Source organism: Pongo pygmaeus, chromosome 1 (assembly GCF_028885625.2).
Source record: "Pongo pygmaeus isolate AG05252 chromosome 1, NHGRI_mPonPyg2-v2.0_pri, whole genome shotgun sequence".
NCBI lineage: Eukaryota > Metazoa > Chordata > Mammalia > Primates > Hominidae > Pongo > Pongo pygmaeus.
This window is the reverse complement of record NC_072373.2, coordinates 84,351,345-84,372,012: the sequence shown is the minus strand read 5'-3', so window position 1 is coordinate 84,372,012 and position 20,668 is coordinate 84,351,345. Positions and strand designations below refer to the sequence as shown.

The 20,668-nt window shown below is 40.0% G+C and overlaps 1 protein-coding gene across 1 annotated transcript in view; it reads right to left on the bottom strand.

The window, feature by feature from the left end:
* Window positions 1-20,668, bottom strand: part of TMCO1 (transmembrane and coiled-coil domains 1) — a 40,756-nt gene continuing 20,088 nt past the window's right edge. The window contains exons 6-7 of the mRNA XM_054482071.2: window positions 15,227-15,371; window positions 1-591 (exon numbers count right to left, since the gene is read on the bottom strand). Coding sequence (XP_054338046.1) covers window positions 493-591; window positions 15,227-15,371 — 244 coding nt within the window. The 3' untranslated portion in view covers window positions 1-492. The remainder of the gene's footprint in view (window positions 592-15,226; window positions 15,372-20,668) is intronic.

The following is a 20,668-nucleotide window of genomic DNA, read 5'->3' as shown; positions in this document are numbered from 1 at the left end:
TTGTACATAAAACAGCTAAAAATTTGGCCTCTTTATTGATCTTATGTCATATATTTGGCTTGGAAAAAAAAACAACAACAACAAAACAAACAGTTACAAGGGTTATACAAACTAAATTTTTCTTCTAAATCTCTAAATGCTCACAGAGAGCCAACTTGCAGGGCATACACAGGGCCTTGAGAGTCGGTCCCACAGAAAATACTTATGTAAATGAAACAAGAAGGATGCTATTTGTTTTTCATTACATAAACATCACCTGAACTTAACTAATCAATCCACTTATTTGATAAAAATCATCTAGGACCAAAAGCACTATCAAGTTTGCTGGCTGCCATTTTCACTCTAATCATACCCAAAAGGCCTAGAAATAATTCAAAACTAGAAAGAGGCCCAAGTAGTAAGGCTACCTATGGCTCTTGCTGCAAAACAGTTGCCAGTCTGATGTGTGTGTGTCTAGAAAGAATGATAGAAAATAAAGAGTTCTGCTTGAGTTCAAGAGAACTTCCCAGAAGGAGGTGGTGGGCCAAGAAATCCACCTGCCTGCTTGGTGGCGGCTCGTGAAGGGGCAAGGCCAAGAATCTTCTGAATGTTCTGTGAAGAAAGCATAGTAAGGATTGGGTTTTAATATCAAATATACAGAAGATGTGTTTTATGTAGCTCTCAGGCAAAGGGAACTCATATAGATTAAAGGAACCATTATGACCTGCAATAGGATGATTATTACTTTTTTTTTTTTTTTTGAGATGGAGTCTCGCTCTGTCACCCAGGCTGGAGTGCAGTGGAGCAATCTTGGCTCACTGCAAGCTCTGCCTCCCGGGTTCATGCCATTCTCCTGCCTCAGCCTCCCGAGTAGCTGGGACTACAGGCGCCCGCCACCACACCCGGCTAATTTTTTGTATATTTAGTAGAGACGGGGTTTCACCGTGTTAGCCAGGATGGTCTCGATCTCCTGACCTCGTGATCTGCCCACCTCGGCCTCCCAAAGTGCTGGGATTACAGGAGTGAGTTACCACGCCCGGCAATCACTATGTTATTTTTAAAAAGGCCTACAATGTAATGAAAATCATAGAACAGTAAAAGCCTTCCTTACCTGATGAGACCTTGGTCTACTAATGAAAGTGGTTGATTTTTTTCGAGTAGAGAAACATAAAAGGAGATAATTTTTTTAACAAGAAGCATATGAAGAATATTCATTAGCTATTTCTTATGGGTGTTTTCTTTGAGTACGGGTCTGCAGGCTGGATTTGTCATTACTGCACTGTCCATAATTTTCAGTTTTGGCCGGGTGTGGTGGCTCACGCCTGTAATCCCAGCACTTTGGGAGGCTGAGGTGGGTAGATCACTTGAGGCTAGGAGTTCAAGACGAGCTTGGACAACATGGTAAAACCCCATCTCTACTAAAAATACAAAAATTAGCTGGGCATTGTGGCATACGCCTGTAGTCCCAGCTACTCGGGAGGGTGAGGCATGAGAGTCCCTTGAACCTAGGAGGCAGAGGCTGCAAGAGCCAAGACTGCACCACTGCATTCCAGCCTGAGCAACAGAGTGAGATTGTCTAAAAAAAAAAAAAAAAAATCAGTTTCAATTTCTTTACAGTGTTGAAAGTACTTAGAAACCTGCAAACCACTCTGAGTTCAGAATTCTCCTAAATGTTCAGCACCCTGTCATCTTTTTCCATTGTTTCACCTACATCTAATGCAATTTTTTAAGAAACTCACTTTTATACTTTCATTCAGTTTTTAAAAATGTATTTTGTTCTCATAATTCTTTTTTTTTTTTTGAGATGGAGTCTCACTCTGTCATCCAAGCTAGATGACAGTGGCACAATGTCGGCTCACAGTAACCTCCGCCTCCTGGGTCAAGCGATTCTCCCTGCCTCAGCCTCCTGAGTAGCTGAGATTACAGGTGCCTGCTACCACAACCAGCTAATTTTTGTATTTTTTTTAGTAGAGAAGGGGTTTCACCATGTTGGCCAGGCTGGTCTTGAACTCCTGACCTCAGGTGATCCGCCCACCTCAGCCTCCCAAAGTGCTGGGATTACAGGCATGAGCCACTGCACCCAGCCAATGTAGCATTTTATAAGAGGAAAAAAACCTTAGAGATCCTGATTATTCTTGCCCAATTCCTTCATTTTATATTTGAAGAAACTAAAACTCAGAAAGGTATGATGGATGGCTTATCCAGAATTACAAAGCTAAATTAAGAGCACAGTTAGAATTTAAACCTGTTGTGTTTTGACCCTTAATCTAATGGATTCTCTTACACAGTAGTTTCTATATTAAAATTCTGCTCTTCAGAACAAACTCCATTCTGTGGCAGGCAGGTTTGCATGCATTAAACTATTCATCCAGTAGTTACTGAGTACCTACTGGATATAAGATACTGTGAGAATATCCATAACCAGGCTTCTCTACAAGCATACACACCCTCAATCCTTCATCATGAAGAATGATGACTACTATGGATAAGAGTGTGTATTGAGGTAACACTGTTAGAATACAACAGAATGTTTAAATATGGAGGACATAACTTTAAGGACTCATCTAAATTATATTTACCATAAAATATTTCAGTACATACATTCCACAACACTATAGCTCATTAAGAAGACATCTGAAACAAGTGAAGAAAAAATCAATTGTTAGTACATTAGGATACTTATCCTTAGTAAAGATGGAGAATGATCGGACTTTGTATTTCTTTTTCTGAGACATGGTCTTGCTCTGTCACCGAGGCTGGAGTGCAGTGGTGTGATCACAGCTCACTGCAACCTCCACTTCCCAGGCTCAAGCATTCTTCCCACCTCAGCCTCCCGAGGAGCTGGGACTACAGGCATGCCACCATGCCCAGCTAATTTTTGTATTTTTAATAGAGTTGGGGTTTTGCCATGTTGGCCACGCTGGTCTCAAACTCTTGGGTTCCAGTGATCCGCTCACCTCAGCCTCCCAAAGTGCTGGGATTATAGGGGTGAGCCACTATGCCCAGCCTACTTTGCAATACCTTTTTTTTTTTTTTTTTGAGACAGAGTCTTGCTCTGTCGCCAGGCTGGAATGCAGTGGTGCGATCTTGGCTCACTGCAACCTCCGCCTCCCGGGTTCAAGCGATCCTCCTGCCTCAGCCTCCCGAGCAGCAGGGAATACAGGGGCACATCATCATGCCCAGCTAATTTTTTGTATTTTTTGTAGAGACGGGGTTTCACCATGTTGGCCAGGATGGTCTCGATCTCTTGACTTCGTGATCCGCCTGTCTCGGCCTCCCAAAGTGCTGGGATTACAGGCGTGAGCCACCGTACCCGGCCTGCATTACTTTTATAATAAAAATAGCTCCTTAAAGCTCGCCTCTAAAAAACCCATTACACAAAGCAGTAAAAAGACCAAATGATGTCACTAGTTTGCAATTTCTTTATTTAATTAATATTTCCTGAGCACCTACAATGTATTTAGCACTAAGCTAGGCATTAAGGGAAATTGCTTTAAAGATAAAATTTGAAACAGTAAGACATACAGAATTAGCTGCTGATAAACATATTTGTCTAGTTAACAAATACAGTAATATAGCCTAGACAAAATACACAAGGGATTCTTGCTCAGTTATTCTGAAGGGTCAAATAGATGAGTCCTTATCATTTTAGAGATTAAAAACCAATGTAAAAATGTTGGATGCCCTTTATAGGTTTACCGTGATTTAAAGAACATGATTGAAAAAATAAAAAATAATATTTTGAAGAAACGAGAAACTGAACTTGTAGTCTGTTGAATTTCATTTACTAACTCAAAATATTTAAATGACTACTGAGGGTAAGCCACTGCTCTAGACGGGAATATCTCAAATAGCAATAGCAGCAACAAAAAAGTGTTAAAAATGAGACGCTTCAGTAGCCACAGCCAAAGTACATGGAAATCCAGGCAACTCTATACTTTCCTTTACTCTATACTTTCCTTTCCTTGTGGCTCTTGCCACAGACCCGTTTTGGGAACACTAAATTAAATGTATCGGTGTTACATTACACAAGTATTTGTATTTTAACACAAACACTCTGCATTTACTGCATGTAATTTTATCCTTTAGTGAAATTCTAAACTAATCTGTTTAAATTCCTATAGTCTCACAGGTGAAATCTAGGTATTCTATTTTTCTCAGACAGATTTCCCCTGCTTTTCCATCAGTGAAATCTTTTCCCCTAAAACCCATGTAGGAACTAAGTGATGGTCTCAAGATGCAAGAGCCACAGGTAAAAGGACCAGACATCACTAATATCTCTACAGTAGTAACATCCTACATTTCTACACACTTTAAAGTTTGCAAACAGTTAGTTCTAAGGACTAGATAGTAGTCCTTAGTTATCCCTGCTGTTGAGATGAGAAAGTTGATGTAGGGAGAGGTTACAAGTCAGAAAGTGAACTGATATAACTCAAAGTGCAGTTTTCCTTTATTAAGCCACCTCGCCACCTCTCTGTAACAGACTGTTATCTTAGGAATAAAAAAATCACATAAAGAAGTAAAAAAAAAAAAAAAGGAATAAAAAATTGTGTAACAGGCCTATTTTTAAAAAAAATCACAATTATGCTGTTAAATGAGCAAATGGTTTCTCTCTCTCTCTCTCTCTCTATATATATATATAAACATACACATATAAAATATAGTTGCTATGCAAAAAACCCATAGAATGTACAATGCAAAGAATGGACCCTAACATAAACTATGGATTTGGGGGTAATAATTATATGTCAGTGTAGATTAATCAATTGTAACAAATGTACCACTCTGGTGGAGAAAATTGACAGAGGGGTGTGCTATGCATATGTGGGGGCAAGGCATATATATGAAATCTCTGTACCTTCCACTCAATTTTGCTGTGAACCTAAAACTGTTCTAAAAAATAAGGTCTATAAAAGGGAATATAAAATATTTAAGGATATATAGTAAGATAACAGTTGTATTAATAATAGTTGTATACTTTTTCTCATATCTTGCCTTCCCCAACTTTTTGAAATACTGCTAAATGGAATACTTTTAAAATAAAGAAAAATATTCCTGTGGGTGCTATTTTAAAGTGAAGGTCATAGTATGAAGCTAAAAAAAAGAATAACAACAATAATAATGGTTAACAGTTACTGAGTACTTACACTCTGCAAGGCATTGTTCTAAGAACTTTATATGTATGTCCTCATTTAAATCCTCACAACTTAATAAAATGGACATTATTATCCTTGCATGTAGATAAGAAAAATAAGATACCAATGGTCAGGCTGTAATTCAATAAATACTCACTGAATACCACACTGTACAGCAGGCACTTTTGTATATATTATCTCATTACATCTTTCAACAATCTCATCCATTAAACTTAACCTGACTGCTTTCCTATAATCTCTCAATTTTTCTTTCTTTCTTGAGGTCAAGTTTTCAGGCCTTGTTAATTAGCAAGATTTAGTTTAGAAATATGCATTTAGGCCAGGAGTGGTGGCTCACACCTGTAATCCCAGCACTTTGGGAGGCCAAGGTGGGTGGATCATCTGAGGTCAGGAGTTCGAGACCAGCCTGGCCAACATGGTGAAACCCGTCTCTACACGTGCCTGTAATCCTAGCTACTTGGGAGGCTGAGGCAGGAGAATCATTTGAAACCCGGGAGGCAGAGGTTGTAGGAGATTGCGCAGCTGCACTCCAACCTGGGTGACAGAGCAAGACTCCATCTCAAAAAAACAAACAAACAAAAAAGAAATATGCATTTAGCTAAAAGATAGGAGTTTTAATATATAATAAAGATGCTATGAAAGAAAATACAAATGCAAAATATAGTAAGATGCAATCAAGTTTTGGAAAAATGTAAAACAATTATTTTGAATTCCTGTCCAGTCCTGTGTAACAGGGTAACAAATGAAGAGTGTATACCCAGAAGAGAAAAAGGAAAAACATTTTCCCATAATTGTGTCTTCTATTGGCAGGAAAACCAGAAAAATACAAACACAGGATTTGTGTTCTTTCCTCTTTACCATGATTAAGAACCGGTGATCAAGAAAAGGAAGTTGTTGGTTGCTAACTGGATATTTTCGGAAGACCCAGGTCAATGGCGATAAACACAGTCTGCTGAATTTTATTCCTTAGTCATTTAGCTAAAATAACACACCTATGGCAATCCTCAGTTCACTCTGTTAGTTTCTCTGACATCTGGCAACCAGTCTTCACTTCCAATTAATTGCAATATCTCATTAATTCCCACAATGTAATCTTTACTCTATCAACAAAGCTGTATATAAAATCTAATCACTTCAAAACGACCCTTTCCAATATTACCAAGGCTCTCACATTATATCTGACTAGACTATTTGGGAAAAATAATGTAGAGATTAAATATTTACTAAAAAAACCTGACGGTACAAGCTTGGTATCGCTGAAATATTATTGGGTTAGCAATCAGAAAACTTGGGTTACAGTGCTGACAAACTAGACAATAAAACAATAGGAGTATCTTTTCATTTTACCAAATCTCAATTTCCTTACTGTTAGAAAAAGAGGGTTGACTAGATCAATCATTTTCAGACCCTTAAAGCCTTTAATAACTCTTATTTTTAATTTTTAAAATAAATTTCTATTCTTTTTTTTTTGAGACGGAGTCTTACTCTGTCGTCCAGGCTGGAGTGCAGTGGTGTGATCTCAGCTCACTGCAACCTCCACCACTCCCGAGTTCAAGCAATTCTCTTCCTTAGCCTCCCAAGTAGCTGGGATTACAGGCGCCTGCCACCATGCCCAGCTAATTTTGTATTTTTAGTAGAGACAGGGTTTCACCATCCTGGCCAGGCTGGTCTTGAACTTCTGACCTCGTGATCCACCTGCCTTGGCCTCCCAAAGTGCTGGGATTACAGGTGTGAGCCACCGTGCTCGGCCCATCATTTTTTTTTTTTTTTTTTTTGCACACAATTCACAGAGATTAACAGAAGCCTTTTGAAAAATAAAATGTGATGTATAAAAGCCCAATACAGAAAACAAATAAAATAGGGTAGAAAACTGAAGCTCCCTTCTGGGTCCTTCTTAACACATATCTTATGAAGTGGAAATAAAAATTCTGAAAGATAAGCACATCAAATCTGCACTAGAGTAATGTCACTACCTTTGTAATGATGAATGAATATTTTCTGTCTTAGGTTGATCAAAGGCCCTCTTTGTAATAAAGGTCTTTTCTGCTGGGGTCAGGAGTTAAGTGACAATCTCTTTCTCTCCCTCTCACTTCCTCCTTCCTTTCCTCTTTCTCCCGTATCTTTCCAATGAAAATGTCCCTAGATCTCTTTTAGCTCCTTCTTTGAGGATCAGTCAAGGAGAATATTCTGAATTTTAGCTTAGTGCAGAAAGACAAAATGTTTTATTTTTTGAAAATCTCATAATGGAGGGCATAACCCCAGGCGGCACTGTGAAGAGTGTCTAAAACTCAGAATAAACTACAATCTTACTGGTTTGAAGAACCAAAAAGCAAGGTTCAGGAAAACCACAGCTACTGAAAATAGAAAAAGAATCCTGGAAAACAGAGAGACAACAAAAAAGGAGCCTCAAATTTTGCATATAAACTCTGCCCCCAAATCTCTGCTTAATTTTTTTTTTTTTTTTTTTTTTTTTGAGACAGAATCTTGCCCTGTCACCCAGGCTGGAGTGCGGTGGTGCAGTCTCAGCTCACTGCAACCTCCACCTCCCAGGTTCAAGTGATTCTCATGCCTCAGCCTCCTGAGTAGCGGGGATTACAGATGTGCACCACCATGCCTGGCTAATTTTTGTATTTTTAGTAGAGACAGGGTTTCACCATGCTGGCAAGGTTAGTCTTGAGCTCCTGACCTCAAGTGATCTACCCGCCTTGGCCTCCCAAAATGCTGGGATTACATGCATGAGCTACTGTGCCTGGGTCTGCTTAATTCTTAAACTATGTGCAAGGCAGCCTATAAGCAGCCCAGTTAAGACTAAAATAACTGACCTGAGACTTCAGCTGCCATCTACCACAAAGGAGAGCTTGGAGTTTGAGTGCTGCTATGGTCTGAATGTTTGTGTCCCTTACAAATTCATATGTTGAATCCAAACTACCAAGGTGTTAGAAGGTGGGAACTTTGGGAGGTGATTGGGTCATGAGGGCTCTGCTCTCTTTAATGGGATTGTCCTTTTAAAAAAAAGGTCCCAAAGAGCTGCCCTGTGCCTTCCACCGTGTGAGGATGCAGACAGAAGGCACTCTCTATGAACCAGGCATGAAACAGGACCTCACCAGACACTGAATTTGCCTTGATTTTGGACTTCTCAGCCTCTGGAAAAGTAAGAAATAAATTTCTATTGTATATGGTATTTTGTTGTAGTAGCCCTAATGGACTAAGACAAATGCCAGGTTAACTGCCTGCCTAAACAAAAATATCAACACTTCTTCCAAAGAATAAAAGAATCCAGAATATCTTCAACCTATCATTTACATTATCCAGGATATGATCCAAAATTACTAGATATATCAAGAAACTGGAAAATATACTGTTACTTAAGAGAACAGGCCGGGTGCAGGGGCTCACGCCAGTAATCCCAACACTGGGAGGCCGAGGCAGGTGGATCACCTGAGATCAGGTGTTTGAGACCAGCCAGCCTGACCAACATGGTGAAACTCGGTCTCTACTAAAAATATAAAATTATCCAGGCATAGTAGCGGGCACCTGTAATCTCAGCTACTCAGGAGGCCGAGACAGGAGAATCACTTGAACTGGGAGGTAGAGGTTGCAGTGAACCAAGATCATGACACTGCACTACAGCCTGGGCGATAAGAGCAAGACTCCATCTCAAAAACAAAAAACAAAAAACAAAAAAAGAGAACAGGCAATTGCAGTCCAAATTCCAAATGTTGGAATTAGCACACAAGGTTTTTTTGTTTTGTTTTTGAGACAGAGTCTCACTCTGCCGCCCAGGCATGAATGCAAAGGCGCAATCACAGCTTACCTCAAACCCGACCTCCAGGGCTCAAGCAATCCTCCCACTTAAGCCCCCATAACCCAGCAGCTGGGACTACAGGTACATGCCACTGTGCCCGGCTAATTTTTGTATTTTTTGTAGAGACAAGATTTTGCCCTGTTATCCAGGCTGGTCTTGAACTCTTAGGTTCTTGGTCTTGAACTCCTGCCTTAGCTTCCTAAATGCTGAACAGGCATGAGCCACCACACCAGCCCAGCAGACAAAGTTTTTAAAGCAGCTAAATAATTATAGACATAAAATACGGCTCATAATATATTAACAAACAAGAAATCTCAGGAAGGATGCCAAATAAAGCAAAAATTCTGAAACTGAAAAATATAATACCTAAAATTCAAAAATCATTGGGTAGGCTTAGGGTTAACACAGATTAGAGGAGTCTGTGAACTTGAAGACAGATCAACAGAAATTATCCCATCTGAAGAACAGAAAAAAAAAAAAGATTTAAAAAAATTCAACATAGCTTCAGTGTCCTGTTGGACAATACCCAAAACGACTAATGTATAAGCAACTGGTGTTCCAGAAGAAGAGAGAGAGAATGAGGCAGAAAACAGTTAAAGAAATAATGATTGAAATTTCCCTACATTTAATGAAAACCATAAGTTCTAGCAGGAAAAACTTTAAAAAAAAATACTCTAGGCACATCATAGCCAAATTTCTGAGAACCAATCTCAAAGAGAAAATCTGAAAGTAGCTAGAGCAAAGTGACATTGCTTACGAGGACACAAAGACATGAAGCACGTTTCAGAAATAATGGAGGCCAGAAAATAGTGGAAAGGCATTTAAAATGCTTAAAGATTAAAATAAACAAAAAAGCCAAACCAGAATTCTATGTCCAATGAAAATATCCTTCAAGAATGAAGATAAAATAAAGATATTTTCAGATAAATGAAGATTAAGAGAATTTGTCACCAGCAGACTTGCACTATAAGAAGCACAAGAAAGAAAAATGAAATTCCTTAATGCTATACCGTGAGGTAAAGATTCAGGCAATCCTTCTCAGTGACAAGCTTCACTTCCTGTTACAGCCCACCAACAGCTCTAGATTCAGTAGTCCCTATATCCATTACAAACGTTCGTGCCTCCATGTTTCCTATGCCAAGAACACTTAAGATTGGAAAGCTGCCAGGGGTTCAGCACTTTGGGAGGCCACGGCGGGCAGATCACTTGAGGCCAGGAGTTTGAGACAAGCCTGGCCAACATGGTGAAACCCTGTCTCTACCAAAAATACAAAAATTAGCTGAGTGTGGTGGCATGCACCTGTAATGCCAGTTACTCAGGAAACTCAGGTGGGAGAATTGCTTGAACCTGGGAGGTGAAGGTTGCAGTGAGCCATGATTGCGTCACTGCACTCCAGCCGGAGCAACAGAACGAGACTCTGTCTCCAAAACAAACAAACAAACAACAACAAAACAACCGAAAAACCAGGCCTATTTCTTTGCCAATGGCATTCATGAGAAAATCATGGTACATGAGTTTCTGAAAGCCTCATATTCTGACTATTCATTTCACAGGCAAGCATAGAGTCAATTCTTATGTAACCTAAGATCTTAAAAAAGCAAATAAAACAACAACATGTAACCTAAGATCTTAAAAAGCAAATAAAACAACATGTTGAAATAGCAGGCTAATACGGATTTTAGTTCAAAGGAAGAAGTATATATTCCATGGTAACACTTCAAATGCTGTTAAGGCATTTCAGACTGGATATATTAATATGTTCATAATTCTCTTGTGCATAAGCTAACAGTGAGTAATAGGTAGAGAAACAATTTACAATTAATAAAACAAAAAGTATAAAGGTAGGTGACTTCTGTGATTTTTCTAAGCTTTAAGTATTTCAGACTATTTTTGTTTTTAGAATTTAAGTAATAAAATTATCTTTCCAAGATGACTATCACTCAGGATGCTGCAATAAGTAGTTAGAATTCAACTGGGATCTTGGGGAAGACAACTATATACCAAAAGAACAGATCCTTCAAATACAACAGTTTTACATTAGCTATGCAATACTATAGTCCTTATAGACTTTTTTTCTCATGTGTATCATGCTCATGCAGAGAGAAGGCACACTCTATGAACCAGGCAGGAAACAGGCCCTCACTAGACACTGAATTTGCACAGACCTGGACAAGTGGAAATAAAAAGTGTTAGTATATATCCTCCTTAACTGAAAACAAACATATGAAAATTTTTTGTGTTTTTTGCTGCCCACCTCCCCCTCTTTTTTGTATTCAACAAGCATTTTTCAGTAGGCTGTACCAGTCTAGGATCTGCAGATTTTCTTATTTTAACTTAATAGCATATACCGTACACTTCGGTTCTCCACAAAGTCTAAAATATTTGCTATCTAGACCTTTACAGAAACAGTTTGCTGATCCGCACTGAAAATGAGCTTTGCATTCCTGATAAAATCAACTGATACACAACTCATCACATTTTTAGAAATAATTAAAAGGAGTGTAAAGACCAGCTTGAGTTGAACTTCCTAAATAATTTTTTTTTTTTTTTTTTTTGAGACAGGGTCTGGCTCTGTTGCTCAGGCTGGAGTGCAGTGATGCAATCTCGGCTCACTGCAACCTCCACCTCCCGGGCTCAAGCAATCTTCCCACCTCAGACTCCCAAGTAGCTGGGACTACAGGCATGCACCACTATACCCAGTTAAATTTTTGCATTTTTTGTAGAGATGGGGTTTCACCATGTTTCCCAGGCTGGTCTTGAACTCCTGGGCTCAAGCTATCTGCTCGCCTTGGCCTCCCAAAGTGCTGGGATTACAGGTGTGAGCCACTGTCCCTGGCTCTAAATGATAATTCTTAACAACATTTATTTCATTTTGAAAACTCTACAGTTTTAGATGGTGACTTTTTGGTGCATCTAAAATTACTATTGATCCATCAAAAGTAAAGTAACAAAATCTGCCTGAAATTAAAACAGAATGGGGCCGGGCATGGTGGCTCACGCCTGTAATTCCAGAAATTTGGGAGGCCCAGATGGGTGGATCACCTAAGGTCAGGAATTCGAGACCAGCCTGGCCAACATGGCGAAACCCTGTCTCTATTAAAAATATAAAAGGTTAGCCAGGCGTGGTGGTGGGTGCCTGTAATCCCAGCTTCTTGGGAGGCTGAGGCAGGAGAATCACTTGAACCCAGGAGGCGGAGGTTGCAGTGAGCCGAGATCGAGCTATTGCACTCCAGCCTGGGTGACAGAGTGAGATTCTGTCGCAAAATAACAACAACAACAACAAACTCAGAATTGCTCTTTGTTGCTTAAACTGAAATATATACATCGTGGTTTTTTTTTTTTTTACTTATTTATTTTTTTGAGACAGAGTCTCGCTCTGTTGCCCAGGCTGGAGTGCAGTGGCGTGATCTTGGCTCCCTGCAATCTCCGCCTCCAGGTTCACGCCATTCTCCTGCCTCAGTCTCCCGAGTAGCTGGGACTACAGGTGCCCACCACCACGCCCAGCTAATTTTTTTTTGTACTTTTTTAGTAGAGACGGAGTTTCACTGTGTTAGCCAGGATGGTCTCGATCTCCTGACCTCATGATCCGCCCGCCTCGGCCTCCCAAAGTGCTGGGATTACAGGCATGAGCCACCGCGCCTGGCCCGTTATATCGTCTTTTATTAAGATGTCAACCCAAGCCACAATTTTAAAATTTCAGACTTGACAAATTAAAGACCAATATCCCACAGAGATCAAAGGATCTGTGCTAAACCAAAAGAGATCTGTGTTGTCATTACCTTGGCTTTCACTAGGATAAACTCCTGCTATGGTTTGAATGTGTCCCCGAAAAGTTCATGTGGTGGAAATGTAATCCCTCTGCCCTCATGAATAGATTAATGTCATTATCACGGGAGTGGGTTCCTTATCACGAGTGGCTTTGCTATAAAAGTGAGTTCTCTCTGGTTCTCGCTCTTGCCCTCTCACCATGTGATGTCCTCCACCATGTTACAATGTAGCAGGAAGGCCCTCAGTAGATGCCAGCACCATGCTCTTGGCCTTCCTGAAGAACTGTGAGCTAAATTGTCTTTATAAATTAGCCAGGCTATGGTATACTGTTACAGCAACAGAAAATGGGCTAAGGTAGCCCTATTACAGAGACCATTTCAAAAATTTAAGTATATGCCTCAGCTAAGCAAGAGTACAACCTATTGGTGGACATAATCATTTAGCTATTCAACAAACACCTCAAACTCAGCGTGTCTTCTAACCAACATACTCTTCTTTCTTCTATTCCCAGCTCTTAGTGAAACTAGTCCCCATTTGGTCACCAAAATCAAAAACCTGAAAGTCATCTTAGTTTTTCCTTTCTCCTTCACATTAAATCAATAACTAAGTTCACCTGGTTTCCCCTTCTATTTATTTCTCAATCTTGTCCCATTCTTTTCATCCCTCTTTTCACTGTTATAGTTTATAACATAATGATTTTTTGCTAGACTATTATAATAGTCTTTTGATATGTCTGAATTTTAGTCATGCTCCTCTTATAGCTAATCTTCACAACGCAGTAAGTGCCAGAAAATATGTGCCAGAAAAGGAAGCCTTGAAACTTGATTGCGTTTAAAAGGAAGAAGAGGGAGGCATTCAGAAATAAGGAAAAACAGAAGCAAAAAGTACATCTGAGTGAGTGTAACATGAAAACTATTAAGCAAGCCAGAATGTGGGGATGTGATAGGATATGAATTGGGAAAAAATATTAAGCAATACAATGACAAAGGTCTTGGTGAGCCATGAACTATAATTTGATTTCCCATTGATTCTCACATTCCAGGGTGATAATGGTTTGAATCTGTGTCCCCGTCCAAATCTCATGTCAAATTGTGTGGTTTAGCACCATCCCCCTTGGTACTGTTCTTGTGCTAGTCAGTGAGTTCTCACGAGATCTGGTTGTTTAAAAGTGTGTAATACCTCCCACCTCTCTCTCTTGTTCCTACTCTGGCCATGTGACATGCCTGCTCCCCTTCTGCATTCCACCATGATTCTAAGTTTCCTGAGGACTCCCCAGGAGTTCAGCAGAGGCTAGCATCATGCTTCCTGTACAACCTACAGAGCCATAAACCAATTAAACCTCTCTTCTTTATAAATTACCCAGTCTCAGGTATTTCTTTATAGCAATGCAAGAACAAACTAATACACAGGGCAACCAAAAATCTTCTGCCACAGACAGTATTCAGAAGGAAGGGAGAAAAAGAGAATCACTTGTGTATCAAATACTGAAAATTTTATGTTCCTATTTACTGCATGTGCAAACCTTTCCACTACAAAGCCTGCCAAACGGCAGTATGTTCAGAAACTGAATAATGCCCTAAAATAAAAATTGTTCAGCCAGAGACCTTAATTATCCCCCCGCCCCTTTTTTTTTTTGAGACAGGGTCTCGCTCTGCTGCCCAGGCTAAAGTCTAGTGATGTAATCAAGTCTCACTGCAAGCTCAAATTCCCAGGCTTTTGTGACCTTCCCACCTTGGCCTCTAGGGTAGCTGGGACTACAGGCACATGCCACCATGCCCAGCTAATTTTTAAATTTTTTGTAGAGATGGAATCTCACAATGTTGCCTAGGCTGGTCTCAAATTCCCAAGCTCAGGTGATCCTCATGACTCAGCCTACCAAATTGCTGGAATTACAGACATGAGCCACAGCACCCAGCCACCTTTTCACTTTCATGGTCCCATCTCGAAAGCCACTTCATTCTCTAAACCTTTCTGCCTGAAACTTTCCCCACTAATCGAATGTTATAGCTCTCTTCCGGGCCTTCATAACCCTTTTACTCCTTAGTTCTCACTCTTTTTCACTATGAATGTCAAATCACCAAGTTGGCCAAATGTAAATTCTATAACCTAAACTTTATCTCAACTGTGAATAACCTAAAATCACCACATTGTTAAACTTACTTGTGCTCCTGAGCTGCTAAATGGTGCTGGTATATAATGAAATGGTACTGGGAAGACCAAACCCACTCTCTACTTTTGTAGCTTTAGGTAGTTGTAATAAAGAAGGAGCCTGAGAGCTCTAAGAATGGGATGTGGAATCCATGTTTGGTTTTATCACTACTTCTCATGCCTAAGGATCAGTCATCTAGACCTACAGCCATTTAAAATGGCTTTTGGAAGATACACTGAAATTCTAAAATGAGCAACTGAAAGAACTCAGGAACAATGGGTAAACATTTCTACTATTATAAAAGTAAAAGCTAATTGGTATGACAGCAAGGAAAAATATACATATTAAATGGTAGATGTGATCACTCACCTGTCGAATTGACATAGTACAGAGAATATACAGGAAAATGAAGGAACAGTCCGTGGTGTCATCTCCCAGCAGATTTCGATGAGACAGTCCTTGGATGTAAGAAAGAGGGGTAAAAGGAAGCTTTGCCACCACTCTACCATCAAATCTAAAAGAAAAAAAAAACAACAAAGAATTGTTATCTTTGGAAGACTGACAACTTTCTTACTTCCAAAGAAGAATCTGGGACAGAAATAGAGCTTTAAGTCTCTGATCTCTGAAAAACAAAGAGAGGGTGACATGCTAAAAATACACATGAACCTGATGTACCGCGATGTAAGGAATAGCCTAGATTATTCTCATCAATCTTTTCCTAAATTAGTGGTTCTCAATTCTTTTGGTATCAAGACCCCTTTATATACTGACAAATTATTTAGGACCCTAAAAACTTTGTGTTTATGTAGCTTATAGTTAATATTTACTATATTAGAAATTAAAAATGAGAAATGTTTAATATTTATTTTTTTTGAAACGGAGTCTTGCTGTGTCACCCAGGCTGGAGTGCAGTGGCACAATCTCAGCTCATTGCAACCTTCGCCTCCCGGGTTCAAGCGATATAAAATCTTTTATATCTTTATATATGTTATTTAATTATATGAGGTTGAACATGCATGAGACCTTAAACCAGCAATACATCTGAAAAAACTTCTGATAATTCTTTTTTTTTTTTTGAGATGGAGTCTCGCTCTGTCACCCAGGCCAGAGTGCAGTGGCGCCATCTCAGCTCCCTGCAACCTCCACCTCCTGGTTCAAGCAATTATCCTGCCTCAGCCTCCTGAGTAGCTGGGATTACAGGTGTGCACCACCACACCCAGCTAATTTTTGTATTTTTAGTAGAGACAGGGTTTCACGATGTTGGCCTTGATAGTCTCGATCTCTGGACCTCGTGATCTGCCCGCATGAGCCTCCCAAAGTGCTACAGGAATAGAAGCATAAGGAACAGAAATTGGTGTCTAGCATAATAAACAAAAAACTTGGGAAGAGAAGAAGGAAGGTACAAAGAGAGAGATGATTTACAATCGGTGGATTATTTCTTTAAGTGCACTTACTCTGTGACTCCAGAGGGCAGGACCACTGCTCACGAGTACAGATATAGGGAGGCATATTTTGGCCCAGTAAAAGCAATTATTTTCAAACTCTAAAAACTACTCAATAAAAGTACTAGTTATCTCAGAAACCACTAAACTCCTCATTGTTGGAAATAAAGGATGACAAATTATCTGCTGGAGACATTACTGATGAGCTTTCTGTATTAGGAGAGAAGCTATGTGTTAAATGACTTTTAAGATCTCTTTCAGGCTGGGCGTGGTGGCTCACACCTGTAATTCCATAACTTTGGGAGGCCGAGGCAGGTGGATCACCTGAGGTCAGGAGTTCAAGACCAGCTGACCAACATAGAGAAACCCTGTCTCTACTAAAAATACAAAATTAGTCGGGCATGGTGGCACATGCCTGTAATCCCAGCTACTTGGGAGGCTGAGGCAGGAGAATCACTTGAACCCGGGAGGCGGAGGTTGTGCTGAGCCGAGATCGTGCCATTGTACTCTATCCCGGGCAACAAGAGCAAAACTCTATCTCAAAAAAAAAAAAAAAAAAGATCTCTTTCAATTCTAAAATCCTGTTATTTCAACTTTATGTAAATGATTCAGGAAGAGACGCCAAAAAGAACAAAGAGAAATAAGTAGCTATATCTAGTCCTTTTTCTGGCAATCTGGGAGTTCAAGTCCTTCCCTTCTTGGTCTAACCTTAGATTTTTTTCCTTAAAGCATCCGCCAGCTATTAACAAATTTTAAGAGTGTAAGGTATATTATTTTTGTTTGTTTCACACAGGGTCTCGCTCTGTCATTCAGGCTGGAATGCAGTGGTGCAATCATGGCTCACTGCAGCCTTGACCTCCTGGGCTCAAAGAATCCTCCTGCCTCAGCCTCCCAGGAGGGTGAGATTACAGAGGTATATCACCATGCCTGGCTAATGTTTTCTTGTGTTTTGTTTTTGTAGAGCTGTGGTCTTCCTATGTTGCCCAGGCTGGTCTCAAACTCCTGGCTTCAAATGATCCTCCTGCCTCAGCCTCCCAAATTGCTGGGATTATAGGAATGAGCCACCACTCCTGGCTTACACAATCTTTTAGTATCCCATATAGTCTTGGCCAGGCGTGGTGGCTCATGTCTCATAATCCCAGCACTTTGAGAGGCTGAGGTGGGAGGATCACTTGAAGCCATGAGTTCGAGACCAGCCTGGGCAACATGGCGAAACCCTATCTCTACCAAAAAAAAAAAAAAAAAGCCAGGTGTCGTGGTGCATGTCTGTAGTCTCAGCTACTCAGGAGGCTGAGGTGGGGGGATCACTTGAGCCCAGCAGGTTGAGGCTGCAGTGAATAGTGATCACACCACTGCACTCCAGCCTGGGTGACAGAGCAAGATCCAGTCTCAAAAACAGATGATCAAACTTAAACTCTGAGAAATTACGTTAAAGACTGAATAACTTTTGCTCAATATAATCAAAACATGTATTAGACTTTCAATTTCATATGCCAGTTTATAAAAATAGATATACAGCCTTTAACTCTAGGTGCTGATAATCTAAGACACAATATTTTTTTAAATGTACAGGGTACAAAGACCAGAACAAAAACATGAATACAGCACTAATATTGGTAAAATATATTATGCAAACCTCCACTAGTTTGGGAAAACAAAACAAGCAAATAAAAAGCTATTGTTTGCCAGTGTTCTGAATAAGATAGTTGCTGAAAATAATATACACAAAAACAAAAAAATAAGGGTGGGTGCAGTGGCTCACGCCTGTAATCCCAGCACTTTGAGAGGCTGAGGCAGGTGGGTCACGAGGTCAGGAGTTCGAGACCAGCCTGGCCAATATGGTGGAACCCCTCTGTACTAAAAATACAAAACAGAGTAGGTAGTAGGCAATGATAAGAAAATTAGCCAGGCATGGTGGTGCGTGCCTGTAGTCCCAGTTACTTGGGAGGCTGAAGCAGAAGAATTGCTTCAACGCGGGAGGCGGAGGTTGCAGTGAGCCAAGATTGTGCCACTGCACTCCAGCCTGGGCGACACAGCTAGTCCATCTCAAAAAAAAGCCTTCTTTCCTGCCAACATATCCTTTTATAAGAAACCTGATTATAATGAAGCTTTCATATAATTTTCCTCCTTGAAGATACTCTACTTGACTTCTTTGACTTCTATAGCTTGGAAGACCTATAACACACACACACACACACGCGCGCACACACACACACACACACACAGCATCTAGTATTTTATATTGATGAACTGCAAAAATAATCTGGCATTTCAATACTGGTCTAAGGTCTAATAACTTAATCACCAAATATTTGACAAGTGCTTATTATTAACTCTATTAAGGATAATGTATCACATATGCTTGCATATAGCTTTGAAAACCTCCATTCTTTAAAAATTTCATAAATATCATAGCAGTGATACGGGCATTCTCTTCATCTTGTTCCCATCTTTACTGCAGTATCATTGGTATTTTACCTTCAAGTATTTAACTCTCTTCTGGTTGTTCTAATTCATTGCACAATAGAACTAGAGAACAGTGACAGAGAGAAAGGAAGGGAGGGAAGGAAAAGAGAATTTGGAAAAGATGACAATATTATTTGTCTGATCATATGATTATCTATCTAGAAAACTAGAGAATCAAATTAAAAGCTATGAGAGTTCAGGAAGATGTCCAGTTAGAAAATAAAATCACAAAAATTGATAACCTGCTGGGCATGGTGGCTCACGCCTGTAATCCCAGCACTTTGGGAGGCTGAGGCAGGTGGATCACTTGAGGTCAGGAGCTCAAGACTAGCCTGGCCAACATGGTGAAACTCCATCTCTACTAAAAATACAAAAATAAGCCAGGCGTAGTGACGCATGCCTGTAATCCCAACTACTCGGGAGGATGAGGCAGGAGAATCACTTGAACCCAGGAGGTAGAGGCTGCAATGAACCAACATCGTGCCACTGCACTCTAGCCTGGGCAACAGAGAACAGAGTGAGACTCAGTCTCAAAAAAAAAAAAAAAAATTGATAACCTACTTATATACAGTAGTAGCAAACTGGAAAATATGAAATATACTTATTTGGAAAGAAACTACAGAAAGTATATAAAATAGACTTGGCAGAAATACCATGTTTCTGGATGGGAATACTAAAAATTATAAAGGTATTTAATACCTCAAAATTAATGTACAAATTTAATAAAATTTCAGACAAAACTCAAAAGGGATTATTTTAGAGGAAGCTGACACTTGATTGATTCTAAAATTCATTTGAAAGAATAAGTGCCCCAGGAACAGTGAACAGTACAGTTAAAACAGAGTAGGTAGTAGGCAATGATAAGAAAATAGTTTGAAAAACAGGCTGGGGCCAAAGCATGGAATGTCATGAGAGCCAGGGTAAGGAGTCTGACTAAAATCAGTAGTCAAGGTTGCATGGTGATAAGTGTGGACTTTAGAGTCTGAGAGACAGGGTTAAACCCCAGCTCAACATTTACTAGCTTGGAGACCTTGAGCAAGTTAAGTAACTTAGAGTCTCATGTCCTCATCTGTAAAATAAAGATTAGAATTCTTATCTTAGAAGACTGTTAAAAGTAAAAGGGAAGGCAGGGCACGGTGGCTCACACCTGTAATACCAGCACTTTGGGAGACCCAGGCAGGCGGATCACCTGAGGTCAGGAATTCAAGACCAGCCTTGCCAACATGGTGAAACCCCATGTCTACTAAAAATACAAAAATTAGCTCGGTGTGGGGGCAAGTCCCTGTAATCTCAGCTACTCGGGAAGCTGAGGCAGGAGAATCGCTTGAACCCAGGAGGTGGAGGTTACAGTGAGCCCAGATCACGCCACTGCACTTCAGCCTGGGTGACACAGCAAGACTCCATTTCAAAAAAAAAAAAAACAGTAAAAGGGTAACATATATAAAGAGTTCAGTACAGTCCCCAACATAGGTTACTATTTAATCAGTAGCAGATAATGTTATTAGGCAATGAGTAACAGGCTTCTGAGGATGGCTAACTTAACAATGTTGGATAGAGAGGAGACACCTGAGGGAGCGAAAGCAGGCTATTGTGATACCAAGCAAAAAGTAATAGCAAAGGAGAAAAAAGGAAATAATCATTGAAACTAGGATGGGAGCTGGTGCTAGGATGAATGAGAAGAGAGGAGGGAGGGATGAATGGATGACTACACAGACAGAAAACAGGGGCTGTTAACTGAGAGGAAGAGAAGGTTGAAAGGGTCAGATTTAATCCAGTACATATCATCAAATTTGGGACAGGACAGATATGGAGTAATGTCTAGTGAAAAGAAGAGGGAGAGGAAGGGAAACAAAAAAGGTTTCAATTCCTGGTGATTAGAATTGAGTACAACTAAAACATATGG